General features: G+C 39.4%; 1 protein-coding gene and 1 long non-coding RNA gene across 4 annotated transcripts in view; both read left to right on the forward strand.

Annotated features, from left to right (window-relative positions):
* Window positions 1–2,103, forward strand: part of LOC138411233 (uncharacterized) — a 34,634-nt gene extending 32,531 nt beyond the window's left edge. The window contains exon 5 of the long non-coding RNA XR_011243889.1: window positions 1,750–2,103. This is a non-coding gene — a long non-coding RNA (uncharacterized lncRNA). The remainder of the gene's footprint in view (window positions 1–1,749) is intronic.
* A 2,647-nt stretch (window positions 2,104–4,750) lies between these two features.
* The window catches only part of pkd1a (polycystic kidney disease 1a), a 64,707-nt gene continuing 49,590 nt past the window's right edge, over window positions 4,751–19,867 (forward strand). For all 3 annotated transcript variants that reach the window (XM_069529365.1, XM_020084146.2, XM_069529366.1), the window contains exon 1: window positions 4,751–5,158. In XM_069529365.1, the coding sequence (XP_069385466.1) occupies window positions 4,884–5,158 (275 nt within the window). In that variant the 5' untranslated portion in view covers window positions 4,751–4,883. The remainder of the gene's footprint in view (window positions 5,159–19,867) is intronic.

The following is a 19,867-nucleotide window of genomic DNA, read 5'->3' on the forward strand; positions in this document are numbered from 1 at the left end:
ATTGTAAGTGCTGAGGCTTTACTTTTGAGTGGTTGTGTATCTCTGTATATCTCTATGACCGTGATTTCCCTGATCTTTGTTTCACACAAATGAGACAAAGATCTCAGAATCCCTGAACATTAGTTGAAGGAAGAGTAAGTTAAATAAGTGAAAGGCAGTGGTTACCTTAATATAAACTGGTCCTCTTGAAAAGGGTTAGGGGATTTTCACCTCTCTGGTTTTATCATTTGAATTATTTTACAGACTTTAAGGAGTAAGCAGCTTGCAAATGGAAAGAAAAGCAATACACAAAAAATAGATTTTTGAATGAGATTTTAGCTTTTCTTAACCCTTACATGAAAATCAAATAGATTTTGTTGTGGACTAAGTACTCATATATTTTATTCAAGTAAAAGTGATAACATTGTGCAACAATACTGCAAATAAAAGGTTGTACTTGAATGGGAGGTACACAGGCATAATCGGCAAATTGTATTTACAGTATCAGTGATATATTACTACATTATCTTTTAATTTATGTTTTTAGAGTAGTGTTATTGAGGCATTGACACTTGTGCTCTTTAATTTTACAATTAATTCACTAGCATCATATTTAAAAAATGATTCTGCTTTGTTGGTTAATTATTAAACTAAGTAAATGGTTAGATAAATTAAATAAAGAATTGTGTAAAGTATGAAATATCACTCAGGTAAAGTAAAGAAACTTTAAAGCTGACCTTGACCACCCATATTAGTGACCACATTGTCAGGAGAAATTACGAAAGAAGTTTCATTACCTCCAAGATTCCTGTGTGGAATAAGTGTTACTAATATAGAGTTGTTACTTAGCCGTGAAATGTGTAGCAGTGAATAGTAAACATGTTTTACATACTTTTAAAAGCAAGACAAGGCAATATGTCTCAAATCAGGGGTAGTTGGTGAATATAGCATCTGTAATCATTGCTGAGTGCGAGGAGAGGAGACAGAGGCTAAGAAAAAAGTTACTTTTCACAATTTCATCTCTGTTTCAGCACAATATTTTTGTCATGATCATCTTCTGCCTTCTATTTCTTACCCTCCGCTAGTCTCTATCATTATCATCATCTTTTTTTTGCCGCTTCCTCATCTCCCTATCCTTCAGCCTGTGACAACAGCTCTCTTCTCTTCCTCTATACTATGTGCTTCCATCTCCCTCACCCTCTAAAGACCCTCCTCACTCTCTCCTTCGGCAGTCTGTCCTCATCCCACTCCCCTCCGCTCCCCCTCTCTTCCTGTAGCCCTACAATAACACAGACAGAGGCCTTAGTAAGTGTTGTTTTCCTGGCCGGGCTGGAGGACCCTCCCTATAACCAAACAGAAGCCAAGCTCATTTTTATTTTCCCCCTGGCCAGACACATACCGTATAAAATATTGCATTTCATGCATTAGTGGTTCAGTAGGCCAGCTGCAGTACTCTGTGTACATGTGTACATTAACCAATGTCAGTTTTGATCAGGTCTGACAAGCACGACATGTTTGGTGGTAAGAATCCATACCCTGACATGATGAAGAATATTTTTCTGGTATCAATAAACATGATTGGTTTTATGGCAGTAAACTTCAAATACACTTCTCCACACATGTACATTTAATGTTGTTTGCTCTGTAAGCAGCATGGCTCAAGAGATGGAAATTAAATCTATGTCTAAAAACAAAATACATTAACTTTTGTGATTCATGATAAGATAATTGATTAAAATGTTTCTAATGATCCTCTGATTTTTCTTCTAGCTCCACCCTGGGCTGACATTTGTGGCTTCAGCCTTTATCAACAATAAATGGATTCAACTCACATGGAGAATTATGTTTCTGATAATAAATGAATGATTGAGGAATATTTGAGTAGCAATAATACTTTGACATTGAGCTGTAGAAGCTGTTCTAACAAAAAAAACATTTTGGAAGTCAAAAGTGATATATAAAACTGACTTAACTAACCAAGCACAAGAAGCAATTTCAAAAACGTTTGTTGAATTATATATTTATTACAAGAAAAAAATGTTTTTAATTATAAGTTAACAGAAATGAAGTGTTAGCTTTATACCCATTAGCCTAAGTGGTTGATTATCAAATGTTTGCATGGTGAACATCAATTAATCAAATGAAACGTGAAAAGATCCCTTGTGTTAACTGCCTCTGTGTCTTTCAGCACGACTGCACAGCTACACCTCATAGATAAGAGATATCACAAACTCAATATAAACATTTTCTGAGGACATCAGAATCTAAAGCAAGGAACATGAGTCTTTAAGTCACTAGCCTATTTAGTACCATTTTCTCTGTGATGTTGAAATATCTTCATAGTAATATCTCTATCTTCAAATCATCTTTTATCTGATCATCTATTATCTTGAAATATTTCACAATTTAATGGCTGTGTTCAAACTCATAGAACATTATATTTATTCTAAATGTCAATGTTTCCAAGGCTACTAAATATGCCAAATTCAGTTCTGCACAAAATGATGGACCATTCATTTGATTGAATGGTGCAGCCAAAAAAACATCCAGTCTCGAGTTTGAATAGTGTATAGGCTGTAACTGTGTGAAATAAGATGACCTTGAACGAGAAAGAGGGAAACGGTGTATTGAGGGTTTAGTGCTGTTGTTTATTGCACAATGTGTGAACATAGAAATGATATACAATGCTGTTATTTGTCATGAACGTTACCATTAGGATTATTTGGCCTGATTTCATCCACTTGTGCATTTTGCTTCTCAAACATGAACTCTTTAATGAACTGCTGCCAACAGGGATAAAACAGTTTGAGTGCCTCTCTGAGACTCCAGATGCCTGCAGGGAGGGTGGGTAGGCCCCGGCCAAGTCAAATACCAGGGAAACACCTCGAGCACATGCCTGTGCCACTACTTTCAGGTCATACCGCAGAGAGAGATGGACAGCTGGGGAGCGGGGAGATGGAGGGGTGGAGAGTGGGGTTTCTAAAATGCCAAAAATACAAGGTTGTATAACCGTCACTTCACAATCAGATCTTTGGGGAGCAATGTCATTGCCACACTTCTGTGAGATGAAAACTTCACGTGTCTGTGGGTTACATCACTGCCTCAAGAGGAAGGCCTCCACAGTAACCTCTTTCTTTTTCAACAAAGCTCTACATTTTCTTTGTCCTCTGACAGTTGTCATATCACTAAACCATTAATGAGCTCAAATGAACTGATTTAATTTAGCGTGAACTGAGTTTATACTGGGATTATATTTTGACTTGGCTTAATCTCATGCTCAGTTTTTAATACTGTATATGCCCAGAGATATGCTCTCTGAGAAACACTGAAAAGACTCAACAACCTCCATCTTCAAGACATTCCTTGAAATATATATACTTGTAGAACAAAAGAAAGAAGCCCACAATGACACTGTATACATAACTTTTTACTAGGGGCTGATCAGGGGCCCTAAATACGCCTCATCTTCTAGTCTCTGCACCAAACTCAGAAAGACCTTCAGGATCAACTGGACACCAGTCTCTAAATTCATTGTTACTACATGAATAAAACTGGCTTCGCATCATCACCAGTCTTACCAGGCCTGTTTCAAATTTTAATTTGACATATTCCTAAATAAATTGTTACAGGGGTCCAATGAACAAAAATCATTTGCACAAATTTTTTTGAAAAATGGCTTTCTAACCGGTGTTCACAGTGGTGAATAAAATAATTAAATCAATGAGCCTTATCCATATTTGATTATATATAAAAAATATATAACCACAGGAACAGATTTGTTTTCCTGGTATACTACCCCCATTTTTTGGGGGTTTAGACTTCTCAGGGAATGTCCCTGCTGTTTAAATGTGGCCTGATGGATCTGTCAACAGGGAAATCTCTTGGTCCAACGTGCATGTGAACAGTCAAACCAAAAAACCTGAAGTACAATAGTAAAATCTCTCTGTTACCATATAGGAAGGAGCAGATAACAGTCTAGGTCACTAGAAGTCATGTCAAGGTTCATTTAATCCCAGTTCCAGAGACATGATAGGAACTTATTTCACGCAACATAAAACATCTTAAACTAATTCCTAGAGAGGCCTCCAGACCTCACTACTTTGGTCAGGACATAATGTACATTATACACAATATTAAAGGTATCAAAAGATGTAATCACCAGTTCCCTGCCAAGATATGTGGCTAATCTTTGTCGTGAAGCCCCTTATAGCAGCTTAATCCAACCATGAACACAGAGAAAGAGGACAATAAATATTATATTGCAGCTGGATTTTTTATTTCCCCTACCACGGAGGTCATGTTTTCATCAGCGTGGGTTTGATTGTTTTCCTTGATTTCTCAGAGAATAATTAATAGAGCTGATATTTATGACTGTGAACAATTTGATGCAGATCCAATTAAAGAATTAGTAAATCTAAATGTGGGATCGTCAGGGGACTGTTGGGCCTTGTCAGTGGTTGTGTTTGATACAAAATGTAAAAGATTTCTTTTGTGAATATTTAAATTTAGGCAAGTTCATTACAACGCAAGAGAAGCGGACATGAATGACGTACCACTTCAATCCACTGTGGGTCAGAGGAGGCGGACCAGCGCTCAGCGGTGGTGCAGGGAACTGCATGAAGTGCAAGGAGGAGGAGAGAGGAAGTTCTCCCAAACTTTTTTTCTCCTCTGAAAGAGTGGTTGAGACGCTCCGTTAGATTTTCAGAGGAAAGGGGATCCGACCAGAAGACTTTAAGGAAAACGCTGGAGACACATCGGCGACTGAAAGTTGAAGCCCTTCCTCTGTTTCTGTCTCCTCACATGAGACTCGCCGTGGAAAAGCGGACGCGCGTTGTGTGTACTTAGTTTTTCTTCCCAGACTGAGAGGACTTACACCATCAGAGGCGATGCGATGTGAGTGAGCTATGCTTTGTGGAAATGGACTGACTTTATCCAAGCGAAAACATGGCGTCTGCGCACCGAGGTTCAGCTTCTTCTCCAGCCTGCTTGTGGCGCTCTGCTGCCTGCAGGCATGGGGCTCCGGGCCGCAGGGGGACGGCGGCAGGAGCTGCGGCCCCTGTCCCGTCAACTGTAGCTGCTCGCTGGCTGAGCACCAGGGCTCCTGCGTCGTCAACTGCTCCAACACCGGGCTGGAGAGGGCCCCAGCGGCGGCAGACTTCCCGCTGGCCACCAGCGTGCTGTAAGTACCGCAGGTTAGATAGCAGAGACATGTACTGGGGATCAGTGCATGGAGTCACTGTCACCAGCTTTTAATGGCTGGATCAAATTCAACACACACTCCTGATTACATGAAGGAACAACTATCATTCTGCTAAATCTGGGGAAGCATGTTATTGATAGCTTTTTTTAATTTTTTTACTTAGAAAGAGAAAGAGAAATTAGTTTTTACTTAACTTGTTTACACTTTCTACAAACACATACACACTGGTTTATGTTCATTTACACCACATCCCTGTTTTCCAGTGGCGGATCTGGGATATTTTCTACATCAGGGGCCATGATGGGGCCATAATTTATATAAAGAGGCTAATTAAATGCACAATTCCAGATTCAGGAAGGTAAACATTCATTGTTTACTGTTCACTCTATAGCTTTGATTCAAAGCCACGCATCATTAAATATATACTGAAAATGATTCCCTGTTCAAGCACAGTGTCTTGTGTAGATACTGTTCTTTACATATTGTTGTGTTTATTATTAGTTTAAAAAAAGACTACAAATAGGACATGGGTACTTCAGGGGCCACTCAGATTTCATCTGGGGCCAGCGCCACCTCAGCCCTGCTCCTGGATCTGCCCCTGTTGTTTTCTCCACATTTTTCCAGCTCTTTTTATGATCAATTAATAGTTTGAGTTACTGATGATGCAGAAATGTCACTTGGTTTCATTGGAAATTGATATTTGTGTTTAAGGCTGTTGGTGCAACAAACGCATGCAAAGTGAAAGTGGCTTCAGCGAAACTGCAATTATGTCAATTTTATGACATTAGACTTTATGATTCATCAATAAAATAAATTGATGGTAAAAAAAATTGTATCAGCACTAGTCATGCATTTACACCCTGACAGATGCAGTGATTGGATTAATGTGGTCTTGAAAAAAGAGCTCCAAGGCATTTTAAAGAAATGTGCCTTCCCTTTACTTGAATATTAAGTTTTTGTGGCCCAGGCCTCCATCAGAGGCCATACTGCTTGTGTGTGTGTGTGTGTGTGTGTGTGTGTGTGTGTGTGTGAGAGAGAGAATCTGTCCCAGTTTGGTAGTTTCAGATGGAGTTGTTCACCAGAGAAGTGAATGTTAGTGCTTGAGGTGCAGATCAGTCCTCCGCCTCTGGTGCTGCTACAGCGAGAACATTCTGTTCTGCGCCAAAGGAAACCATATGTTGTCAGTTATTTGTTTCCCCTCTAACGACCCTCTTTGATTTAACTTAAAACATTTACTCTAAATACCAGGCCTATAATCAATGCAAACTATTTTGGAACGGGCCTACTTCAGAGACTTGGAGCAGATAAATATATTGTCCATCAGGTTTTTGGAAGCAAGTGAAACTGAGATTCTTCTTCTAAAAAAAAAAACCAGCATTCATTTGTTATTGTTTTCTTAACCCACACTCTTATCTCAGCTTGTTTTCTTTAAGTCACTTCACAGTGTTTGGTAGTATTGGCAAAGAAAGGGAGAGAGCTCTGTTGGGTGCGCTGTTAATTAGACACAGATCTTGCAGCAGGATCTGTCTCTAATCATGTCAGACTCAGTTGGAGCACTAATTGCATCAGTCCACTTAAACCTTCTTGGTCCTACTGTACCAGCAGAAGCCTTGTGTGGAGGTGACCGACTGTGACCACTTGTCTCTAGATCCCACGCTGTGAGAAGAAGTATGAAGTATTGAATTTCTAATGCTGCGAGCTTAGCCTGTGTTACCTATTCACTTAACCTTTAAAGAACAGATGAGAAAAAGATCATATACTCACGTGGACCTGTCTTTGTGTTGTCCTTCAGACTGTCTCAATAAGAGAGATGAGAGTGCAGGCCTGAGAATAAGTGTTGCATCTTTCTGCAGATGTTTCCCTGCAGATGTTGTTAGCGTAAATCTGAGACCTCTTCTGGGTCTCAACTGGATCAGTTGTTAAAAAAACTGCTCACGGTACACAAACGGCTTTTAAACATCACCTAGGAATGATGGTGAAAATTAATAACAGGCTGACCTTAGCTGAAAGATGGGGCACAAATTAATTTTCATTATTGATTAATCCTTTGATCATTTGTGAAACACAAATATATAATATATAACAGCAAATTGCTAGAAGTAACAAATGACTTAAATACGAAGTCATTAATTACAACAGTTATTGCAGATTCATTTTGATTTCAGATCCTAATGCTTCTCACCTCTTTATCATTATGGTTGATGTTGATAGATAAGAATTTAAACATCACTTTACTTATTAGATACTTGGTCTTTGCTATGTAATGTTTGTGAAATGGTTCCTCAGCTCAGATTTTCCCTATTTCTGAATAGGTGGGGTGTTTGCATCATCTTCAATAGAACAGTGATTATAATAATTTATAATTTACATTTATTGGGTAGTTCAGCAGAGGAAGGTGCTTGATGAATGTCTCACATGTAATTGCTGTGGTAAATGATTGATGTTCACTTTCTCCAAAAACATCTGTGGTGGGATGTGACCTTTGTCTTTGATATGGCCGTCTTTAGTGTGTGTGTGTGAGAGAAAAAGTGATTTTGTTGATCTTAACATTAATTGTTTGAGTATAATGTCAGGGGTTACTGTGGAGTATTCATCAGAACTACATTCCTACATATTTGAAGTGTATTTTGAAAGGTTTCCCATGGAAAAACAAAGAGTGGCTGTTTTATCGGGTTTGTGGTTGTTTTCAATTCAATGCCCTAAATTGGTCCGGCCGTCGATGAAGATCCCACTCAGGATTTAAACATTTTCTAATTCAATTTTCTGTGGCTTCTTTGTTTTTGCTAAATCTGTTGGCAACCACAGAATTGTAGCACTGTTCTTTCAGTAGGATACATCACACTTTTTATCTGAAGAATTGACAACAATTCATTTTGAAACTGTTTCTCCCTTTCTTGATTTCACATATGACAGGTGCTGCATTATTAACATGTCAGCTAACCAGAAATGACCTAAATTTAAGTGAAACCAATGTTGCATCTGCTGTGTACCAGCTTTCCTCAGTCTGTGCCTGTCTGGCTTCAGACACCTGAAAAAGAATCATGTGGTAGTAGTGGAGCATTTGAACATATTGCAGTGTTGCCATTGGAGAAAAAGCATTCCCATCACACACTGGTCCATCTGTTCTAACCCACACACATAATAAAAATCTCTTAACACTTCATTGAGACAGTTTATGCAACTCTGAAGTCACTTCTGGGAAATGCCTGTGGACTTGACTCAGGTTTTTAAACTCTCTGTAGCCTTTGTTTAGTGTGATGATTGCTGCGACACAAATCATCCGTGAAAGTAGACAGAGAAAGTGAATAAGAGACTCAGTCAACATGTGTCTGAATGTGTTGTAAACTGAACTTCTCATCAGTTCACAGTGGAAGACAAGTGGTTGGTGTAACACAGCAGCAGAGTGCACAGATTTTTGTGTTTCCTCTCCAATTAATGTGACTATTTAGTATTTCCAACCACTTACTTGCTTTTATTTTCCTTTTGAACACATGCATTCCTTTGTCAGTAGGTATTAACACACATATATATTGATGATAGTGTAGTTATATTTGCTCAGTAATCTTTCATGTGTTCCATTACTCTACAAGTTGAGATGATATTTTATTAAGACAATGAGAAACCTAAGTCAAACAAGGGGGGGAAAAGTTATTTGTAGGAGGTTGCTAGACATCATTTCCACCTCTAAAATTTTCATGAAGAAAAAGATTATGATGTTGATTATAATTTAGCCTCAATTCAATAGTTGTAATTAATGGGCCAGCTCCTTCATCAGAGGCTGCATTTGAAGAGTGATTGTGTCACAGTGGTGCACCTAGATTTGCCCATTTCCAAGGCTCCTCCAATTAAACCCAACAGTGGGTCCTCTCATCTTCAAACTAAAAGGCTCCAACTGGCCAAACTATTTCAGGATTCATTGCGCTTCTATGACAAACTGGTTTTCAAAGTGGCAATGGCAACATCATAATAAAGTATGTCTATCTATCTATCTATCTATCTATCTATCTATCTATCTATCAAGTGACGAAGTGTCTTAAGCTTACACCTAATTGTAACTATCCACCATTCATGCTCACTATATGCGGCAAAGGTCAAAGGAGGTGTTTCTTCATGAAAAAGTTTAGAGATGGAAATGTCTATTGGTCAGTCACTCACCAGCTTTTATTTCAGGCTGTAATATCTCACTTTGTGGGTGTGTCAGCATCACCTTGTAACATTTAACTCAAAGAAGGGCTGCACTTAAGTACAGTTTCACAAAGTGTGGCCATAGACTATAATTCTTCTTCCAGTTAGATGGAGTGAAATGGAAAAATACCATAAGGAGTACACAGAATAACTTGCCAGTAAGAAAGAGATTTATTATTATTTATGTCATTGATTTAGGTTTAGAGAGAACTTTCCGTAACACTGCTGAGGACTCTCTCGGGGCAGTGCACGGTTTACCTGAACTGTAAACACACTCATGGTCTCACACATCCTGGTCCTATCTGTTCCGTTAAGGATAATTTTGTGGTGTTACCATGGCAGCGGGATGCACATACACACACAGACATACTGCAGGCACGGCGATGTGCTTTCGTGCTGTAACGGAGAGCAATTTTGGCTTTGACTTGGGTCATGAGGCTTCGCAGCTGTCGGACAGACGAGACTCTGAATCTGAAATTCTCTCAATTTCTCGTTCATTCTTTATCCGTCCCCTTCTCCTCCTACTGCAGAGGTGGTTATCCTCCTTACAACTACTTACACACACACACACACACACTGACTTTAATTAAGTGGGAAAGGAAAGATTGAATGTACGGACCATATGCAACAGGGAATTTGTTGTGTTACCATGGCGATACTAGCTAGTGACATCACTCAGAAAAGCACAGACATTCCAGAAAGTCATAAATAAGGGAAGGAACAGGGAGAGAAGAAGACAAGACAGCTCACATCGTCTCTCTCTCTTTCTCTCTCTGTCCGTGTGTGTGTGTGTGTGTGTGTGTGTGTGTGCGTGTGCGTGCAAGCGTGTGCGTGCGTGCGTGCGCGCGTGCGCGCGAGTGCGTGTGTGTGTGCGTTGGTAGTGAGTTTTATTTGCCGTTTATGTTTTGGTTCATTATTAACTCACTGAGGGGTTGGTGGTTGTTACATAAAAGGAACTGTGTGTGTTTGTGTGTGTGTGTGTTTGAGTTTGTGATGCAATATCCACTTTAGAAGTTATCCTTTGTGTTTGAAGCTTCCTTACACTTATACTTTAAAGTTTGCAGCACTGCAACTGTTTTCTCACTAACAACCTCCAAAGTACACTGCTGTGTCATGTTCACAAAATCATATAGTTGGTTGCAGTGTCTCCTGCCAACCCTGTGTGATGTGTTCTGAGATGCAAAACCCTGAAAAATAATTAGATTTACAGATGGAAACCAACAGGGTAACACTGGGGAAAATATAAGTGTTTACATTTTTAAGTGCCGGTTGTCCTGGCTGAAAGTTGCTGGAATTATCAGGGTTCTTTTTCATACTGACTTAAGAAAATGTTTCAGTTTCTGTATGTTCCGAAGAACTTGTTCCTAAATATATGGCTAAATATACCTGTACGAGCTTTGGAGCATTTAGGATTTCACTGCATTTTGAGTGGAAAGGGATTTTGCTGCAGTAGTAGTTTGAAAAGTTACTATACATGTTTCAGAAATCCTTTTCCTCAGAATCCATTCAAAATGATGGAATTCAAACTGAACACTGATACTCTGACAACCAGTGCTTAAACCTGCCTTTGGAGTGAGTGCTTCATAATCAAAGGAGTCATAAGTAGAGGATCACTTCAGGAAGATACCAGCAATCATTGTGCATAGAGAGCTTTGATTTGTACAGAGGGACACCATGTTAAACACATCTAGATTTCATATTCCATGTTACTCTTGCACAGCTTAAGGAAGGCCACTGAAAAAGTGAGTGCATTCAAGTCGCAAGTAGGCACATTAAAGTTGTGTATAAGTGTCTTGCCAGGTCTCTGAGAGACATAATTGAGGTCAAGATTTATGTTAGATGTTGTTGCTGGAAAATGGAAAAAGAGAAACTGACATTGATGCTACAAAAATTACCTTAAGGAGTTTTTCAATTTTAGTAATTCATTTTGGCAGCTTTTCAGCATTCATGTAGTGACGCTCAGTCAGGCCGCTATGATAATGAAGGAGTCCAGGCACTAGTGAACTAAAACGATAATTCAGGCAGGGTGTTTGACTCCAGCCCAGACCACCTCGTTCATACACAAACCACCAGAACGGTAATTTTTGTCGCCCTAACCCTATTGATTGATTTAACAGGTACCAGAGTGGTTATAAATTTTACCACAAGGTTTATCTGGGAAGTTATCCAGAATACAAAAATTAAGGACTGACCAACGAGTAACCTGAATACTGACTTTTCAAGGTGTGCTATGTGTGAACTCCTTAAAAACTCACTCGCACTATACATGGCTGGACAAACAAAAAAAATCTGCCTACAGCCCATATTTTCAAATATTACCTTTATATTCAAGCATCAAAAATAGCAAAAGAATAATGACACATACATTAACTGAAACAATGTAGTAAAAACGTTTACATCACACTTTTTATTCAATAAGTGTCCTTAAAGAAACCAGCACAAAAATAAACATTTATCGAATTTTGCAACTTATTGATGATGTTATTTTTTAACACTGCAGTGGGTTTGTGCCTAATCCATCAGTTTATACCTGTATACATTATTATAGCTAATCGAGTTGACTGTTAATGGTTCTGGCCAAAATGACCCTTGGGACACTGGGAAATATCCACTGCCTGCGTGTTGGACCGGGGTTTTTCACATTACACCTGCGTTAGTGATTCATCTATTGCATGAGCGAGCTTGACAGGGTGGTGGATTCTCCTGAGGGAAACACAATTAGGTATTCTTGCAGTTGCAAAATCTGACTGACAGACTTTTTGAAGCTGACCCTTCCTCCCCTGTGTAAAGTCAAATCTTTTCATTAGATTTTAATGAAAGGCTAAAGAAAAATAGAAATGGAATTTTAAGGAGCATAAATTAACCCTGTAGAGATTTGGATGTCTGTGGCTCAGGGGTTATAGTGAGTGGTCCACTATTAAGGATGAGTGGTTTGAGTCCCCTTGTTAAAGTGTCCTTGGGCAGGATACTGGACCACAAACTGCCCCTGATCATTGTACCATCTGTGTGTGAAGGGCATGAAGAGCTTTAAATGGCAGATGAGACCAGAAAAATGCAGTTCAGTCAATTTGATCTTGATAATAAAAACGTATGATGTTTTTTAATGGTAAATAAATAATCAGTGTGCTGTGGAAGAGTGTGTCTCATGCAGCTAATTTAGAATTTACCCTTTGGACTGTGGCAGTTATTCACTGCAGAGGAAATATTTGACTTTTGACTTGTGCTCTAGTTTAAAAAAGCAACTTAATCTGTTGCCCCTATTCATACTTTGACTGCAGAGAGAGCGCAGAAGGTGGTAATTGGATTTATTCCCCTGCAGTTGGATATATACATCTAAGTCTTTAGACTTCAATGTCTGTGTAGCCTGTGCACTGGGTGTAGAGAGTCATGTATACTTAAAGATATCCCAGAATAGCACTCTGCCCGGTTTGGGCAAAATGTTAACGTCTTTGAGAGTGAAAATAGAAAACTGGATTGTTAGTCTCTAAACTGTGGAATTACAGCTCTGCCAACTATTCTAATGAGTCAGCATGTACATTTTAATTCTTGCCAATACTTAAAAAGGGAACGTACATTTAGTCTCTAGTCGTTTTCTGATGCACCATTGTCATAATCAAAAGAAAACATCACCACAAATATGAGATAAACAGAAATAACGTGAGTGCTTCCTCCTATTTCCACGTCTACAGAGAAGCTGTGTCCCTGCATCTGTGAAGATGGGAAGTTGAAAGAAATCAAATTTATTTCATACCACTGAACCTGAAAGCCACACATTAGATGGAACTAACAAGCAGAAAGAGCAGAGAGCACTGCACGCTGTCACCTCAGAGCGGAACACACAACTCATCTTCATCTTCCCAAGGGATTGTGTCAGCAGCCAACAAGGTGGTGTTGCAGGTTTATTTTACTCCTGGGTGACACTTGTTGCATCATTTTATCTGGAGCATGCCGCTTTTCCAAATAAGATACATTCAAAACTGCTATTTTCTACAACTGCCTGCCCACGCTGTTTGATTGCCTGGGGCCACATGAATAATGCCCCACGTTGGTCCAAGACTAGAAATATGCAGATGTGCTATTTGTGTCTGTTTTGCACAACAGTGCTTACATGTTATTATTTTATGAATTTATCTTCATTGTTAAACTATTCACATGTACAAGTCTGACTTGTGGCATCCAGCATCACAAGAGTAATCCCACACACACTTAAAGGTTTTTGTAGTTCATTTTAGAGGGATTTTCTTTTTACACCCAGGCTTTTTGTAACCTGTGATGTCAGGTTGGTTGTGAGAAGTTTTGTTTCTTTACAAATCTGTCAAAGTTCAAGGTCGTAACATGACATCAACATAATATTGCTGCAAGCGGAATACTTCTGAAGCACTTTTAGATGCACTTGCTTTCATTGAGCTTTTTGCATCGTGGTCTGCATTGCACTTTACTATAATGTGAGATATTTATCCTTGGTAATAAACACAGGTCCACAGGTTGAAAATTGAATTATGGTGGTTGCCAGGTAGTTCCAGTCCAGTGATATGATGATATATTGGGAATTTTCCGACAGCGACGAACATGTCAACAAACTGTTGGCAGTGTGGCGGGAAATGCTGCTGGTAGCTACATAAAACTAAGACAATACATCAAGGACATTTTTAGTTGGTCTGGTATGTAACACAACAAAATAAGCTAATTTAGATTGAGTTTACTAGAAGTTTAGCATTCAGGCAAACGGCCTTGGAACAGGTGTTTTTTCTTTCTTCTCAATCTGTCGCTATTGTGGGTATTAGTAATAGTATTAGCTTAACTCAATGCTGTGCCTGAGTACAAACTCCTGGAAGAGTTCCACCATGTTTCACTCAGTTTGGTTTTGATGATTCTGTTTCACAGACTCTGACCTAGTATTAGTGTTCAAAGTACAGAGATGCCTTTTTTTTATGGATGGAAAGAGATGCCACTGCTGCCATGGAAGAACTGACTGTTGGTTTTTCACTGCCCAGTTTTGTGGAATATGCACTTAGGGCAAAACTGTTTGTCTTACTGCTTGTTTGTACTGTGTGAATCCACTGTGTGTCACCACAGAGTGTGAACTAATGCATTGGCTAGAATACCATCAATGCTGTCTTAATCATGTAATCTTGTTCCTGCTTTTTGAAAATAGTAGCATATTAGTCAATGAAAATACTGCAACAGCTGTTTTTGTCAGTTTTTTGGTTGTTAAGCTTGTAACAGAATATGTGAACATGTCTGTGTTTATGTTCTTTTTTTTTTTTATCCTTTGCCGAGAAGAACTTCTGTTTCACTGTGATGATTTATGTGTTGATATTGATTGAGAAACCGCTGCTGATGACAGCTCGCTGCTGCTTATTACATTACATTTCTTTGGCAGACACTTTTGTTCAAAGTGACCTTTCAGTAGATTGCAACAATGTGTGAAAGATGCGTCTGCACTGTCAGAAATGAAAGAAGACAAGCAGAAATAGAAGCAGGTTCCACTGCGCCACTGTGTACTCAAAACATTTGTTTCCATTTGCGGCCAAGTCGTCTTGGTACAAATATTAATTTTTTTGTGTGTAAATACACAAAAGCAAATGGAAATGAAAAGTCATACTCGACTGTGGAATTTGATTTGGAGTTATGTTATGAGTTTCTTAAGTTGAATATCAATGATATATAGTAAGCAGTTCCCATTGAAATTATGCGTCATTGAAATAATAACTCTTTTTTGTAGTCAGACCCCAGAAGTACTGGGTTCTGAGACCCATTTTTGGTCTAAGCCCACAGTTTATGACTTGAAGATATGTGGGACTCAGGAGCGAGCAGTGAGTTTAGGGTAGTGTTATTTTTTTCCTGTATTATTGACAGCATGTAAAGTGTGAGTGCATCGCACTTTGAGTGAGTGTGTTAAACCACGGCACACAGCTGCCCTTCAGTTGCCAGCTGGACACCAGACAACCCAGGCAGCAGCAGCTGGAAAAATGGACAGAATGTTCAGGGGAGAGGAGAGGAGAGGAGAGGAGAGGGGAGAGGAGAGGGGAGAGGAGAGGAGAGGAGAGGAGAGGGGAGAGTTGAGTTTGTGACCTAGCCATTCAGACTGTAAAGCAGAATGTTTCTTTATATCAAATCTCCTCAATCATCACTTCATTTTCCCCAGCTCCCTGCCCCATTCCCCTCATTTCACACTCCCTCTCTTCTTAGAGTCGGTTAAATACCCATCTACCCCTAAGATTTCACCCACCCCCACATCCCTGTCTGGTACTGGTACTGGCTGGCAGCCCACAGTGGGGCGATTGTTCTCCTGCTTCTTCCCCAAACCTGTGTAATTCTCCATCTCCAACTCCATCATCTTGAACTCCTCCTTCGCATTTGTCTTCCTCCTCCCGTCAGACTCTAATTGGTCTGACCGGCCATCAAATGTAAATAAGGCATCAGAGCAACAGAGAGAAAAAGACGAAAGAAATGGATAGAAGTGTGTGGGGGAAGGAGGGAATCAGGCAGCGATGCTGAAGGGGATGAAAGTGACCACAGAGCAGTCTGTGTTTAGTGGGTTACTGGAGCGCTGGCCTTCTCTTACAGGGACCAAGACCACTGTGCCAGCATGATATCAATCTGTCCTACAATAAGACGTACGTCAGTTTACCAAACCCGTTACCAACCCATCGTCTCCTCCTCCTCCTCTCTCTCTCTCTTTTTCTCTTCTTGTGTGTGTGTTAGTTGTGATTAGTAGTTTTAACTGCTGGAAATATTGTGGATCATTAATAACTCACTAAAGGATTGGTGGTGGTTAGATGACAGGCTGAAGGAGGAACTGTGTGTGTGTGCTTTTGTTGGTATGCAGGTTGTGTAGGGGATGCAACATTCACTTTAGAATGAAGTTATCCTTTGTGTTTGAAGCTTTCTTACACCTTTTTTCTCACTAACAACCTCCAAAGTGCACCTATCATATAGTTGGCTGCAATGCCTCCTGCCAACCCTGTGTGATGTGTTCTGAGATGGAAAAACCTGAAAAAAAAATTGATAAAATACAGGTGAAGGGTTCGTTTTCATATTCATTTAAGTTTGCTTTCCTTAATTTTTAAATTGTAAACTATGTTCTTCATACTTGCCTGTGTTAGCTGTTCTATTAAACATAAAGCATTACTTTTAAAGAGTCTGTCTCATCATAAGTGGAGTCGGTCCATTAATAATGTGTTTTAACTATTAAAATACCCCAAAACAAGTAGATGACATGTGTTGTCCCTTCACTGCATTATACAGAGAATGTTTGAAATATTTGAGCAAGGAATCAAAAGTTTCATGTATGCTCTTTAAACAGACAATCCACACAAACTGTATGCTTTAAGAACTAAACACACACTGGGGATGTGAAATGTTTGGTGATCACTATGACAGAGTGGGTCTCAAGTCATTGGTGTCAAGTTTGAACAGAAAATATGTGCCAAGAAACTTTCTAGATACATTTTGCAGCGTAATCCAGCACTCTGCAGTTCATCCTAAAGAACATGTTCCAAAATATATAATAATATAAGCTTTGGAGCAATGAGGATTTTACTGCATTTTGTAGATTCTACACAGTGGAGAAGGGGATTATGCTGCAGGAGTAGTTCCTATAGTAGTTTCAGAAATATTTCCCTCCAAATCATTTCAAAATGATAGAATTCAAAACTGAAAACAGACACTGTGAAAGGCAGTTTTTACACCTGCCTACTGAAGAATTTTTAGTTCAAATTTTTCTACAGATTGGAGACTAAATATCAAATATCAAGGTCTTTTAGTTACTTGGTATATTTTATATTCCCCCCATTTTTTTCAGATTGATCCGTTCCTCTATTCATATTTTATCTCATTTCCTCTACCCAAGTAGTTTGTGCGCGTGTGTGTGGGCGCATGTGCACATTTGTGTGTGTGTGTGTGTGTGTGTGTGTGTGTGTGTGTGTGTGTGTGTGTGTGTGTGTGTGTGTGTGTGTGTGTGTGTGTGTGTGTGTGTGTGTGTGTGTGTGTGTGTGTGTGTGTGTGTTCTCATCCTCCGGCTCAGAATAAGTGGCACCAGACAGGCCTTATAAGGAGTGGTTAGATCACTGGCCACACCGTCAGTAAAACAGAACCATATGTGTGCTGTGCTGTGTGTGTGTGTGTGTGTGTGCATCTGTGCATGCCCATATCTCAAGTGTGTTTTGCAGGGTGTGTGTGTATGTGTGTGTGTGTGTGTGTGTGTGTGTGTGTGTGTTAGTAAGTAAAACCATGTGTGGCCAAAGGTAGCTGAGAGAACGGGAGCCTGTTGTTAATAGACATGGTGAAGGTCACATTATATTGTCATGTTAAACACACACAAACACACACACATATTTCTCCCTCTCTCTCTTTCTCTCTCTCTCTCTCTCTCTCTCTCTTTAATCTCCATATGTCTGAGCAGTGCTGCTGATTTTTTTCAGAATGAATTTTCGTATATATGGTCGGGTAATAAGAAGAGGTGTCGGCCTAATGTGTGAATGATCAGATCATGGGTGGAGCATCTTTCTGTCGTCCTGTTTCATCCACTGATGGGTTTAGCAGAGGAGGACTCGCTCCCTCTCTCTCTCGCTCTCTCGGTCTCCATCTTTCTTACACAGCTTGTCTGGAATGTACAGATGTTTCCTTTTGGGAATGGGCGTCCTGCTCTGTTCACACACACATGCACACAAAGAAAGAAAGCGAGACATACACATCTTCCTGCATTAAATTGTCGATTGTTAATTCCACACACTGAAAGTAGAGATATGGATCATAAAAGGAAGTACAACTTTTTCTACATTAGATAGTTTCTGTTCTGCAGACAAGCACTATCTTGCCGTCCCACACACACACACACACACACACACACACACACACACACACACACAGTGCTCTCACAACCTCTGGCTTCTTGTCATCTTGCTCCCTGTTTATTTCTTCCTTTCTCCTTTTGTCTCATTGTTCTCTGGTGCAGCTGATTTTCTGCTGTGAAGGTTTAAGGACGAGACTGAAGCCACTTAACTTGGCTCTGCCCTGCTCTCCTGGTTTTTCTTGGCAGCATTTTCAGTGATTCCAACTTTGTTTTCAAGTTTTGAAATAATGATATGTTAATGTATATGCATTTGCGCTCTGTTGCATGTAGTAGTGTATAGTATGATTGCATATATATATATATATATATATGTATATGAGCATTTGAGCTTATTAACTCTTTCTGATGTGAAATTATCTTTTTTAAATTAAAAATGTTTTAGGTCTATTCAGAGACAATTTTGACATCACATTTTCTGCTAATTAGAAAGACAGCGCAGTGCCAGTGTGGAATGGACCGTTTGTTTGTCCTGTGTTAATGCTCTGTGTGTATGTGTGTGTGTGTGTTGTGTGTGAGAAAGAGTTTGTTGCTCATCTCACACACGAACTGATAACCACATGTATTTATTTATTAATCGATGATGTAGGATCATGACTCCAGTTATTTTAAAACTGATGTCCTGTCTGTGTGCATCACTTTGTGTTGTGTGAAGCAAGGGAATGCGTGCACACAGTGTATCTAAACATGTGTCTCATAAAATCTAGAGTGAATCAAACAAACACAAAGTAAACATCAGTTCTGTTCGTGCCCTAATAACTTGTGAGCAGTGCTGGTGTTTGTTGTTAAAGTGTAAAGTGACCCAGAGACTCTGACACAAAAAGGACAACCGGACTTTTAATGTGCATCTGTCCTGATCTCGAATCGCTCAAACAATTTAAAAAAAAAAAAGGCAGAAAACATGAGTCAGTTATGTTCTGTCTGTGCACCGATGCAGAGTCGTCCACGTCTGCATCGTGATGCACCGAAAAATCGATACATTTTCACACCTCTAGTTTAAATGATTTTAACAACTTTTCAAATCAAAGCTTTAAGTCAGCTTCTTATAAAACATTGAAGCATCAAAACATTGCGCTTTTACTTTGAAGATAAATTGCTAAACTATGAATTTGTTACCTTGACAGAGACACAGGCACACAACATAGACGCTGAGTCTATCTTGTCATTATCAGAATGATGTGGCTCCGCCATGAATAGGACATGTTAAACTCGGTCCACACACAGAAGACACACTGCCCTGCCCCCATTGACTGCTACAGAGCGCTGTCCCCCTTTTAAATAATTTTTATTAATTTTGGAAATATAGCCTGTCCAAAAATCTGCCATAAGTGAATTTTTGATGTATATTGATATTATTGTAGCATAATGCTCGAACATAACGTATTGTAATCACAGAGAATGAGAGTATTATTTAAATAAAAGCAATAAAATGTAAAAAGCCAATAGTGCAGGAGAAAGTGGGTCACACATGAACATGCACACATTTCCATGCAATGATGAAATAAATGACCTGAACTAAAAAATATTACTGGGTCTCATCTGCATCTTATTTCCTCCAATTTTGCATCATGAATATGAACATTATGAAATTGTCAAGCACCAAAGTAAACCCTGTAGGCTGGTAGCCACTGTTCCTTTTGTCTCTTTTC

Source organism: Paralichthys olivaceus, chromosome 8 (assembly GCF_024713975.1).
Source record: "Paralichthys olivaceus isolate ysfri-2021 chromosome 8, ASM2471397v2, whole genome shotgun sequence".
Classification (NCBI taxonomy): Eukaryota; Metazoa; Chordata; class Actinopteri; order Pleuronectiformes; family Paralichthyidae; genus Paralichthys; species Paralichthys olivaceus.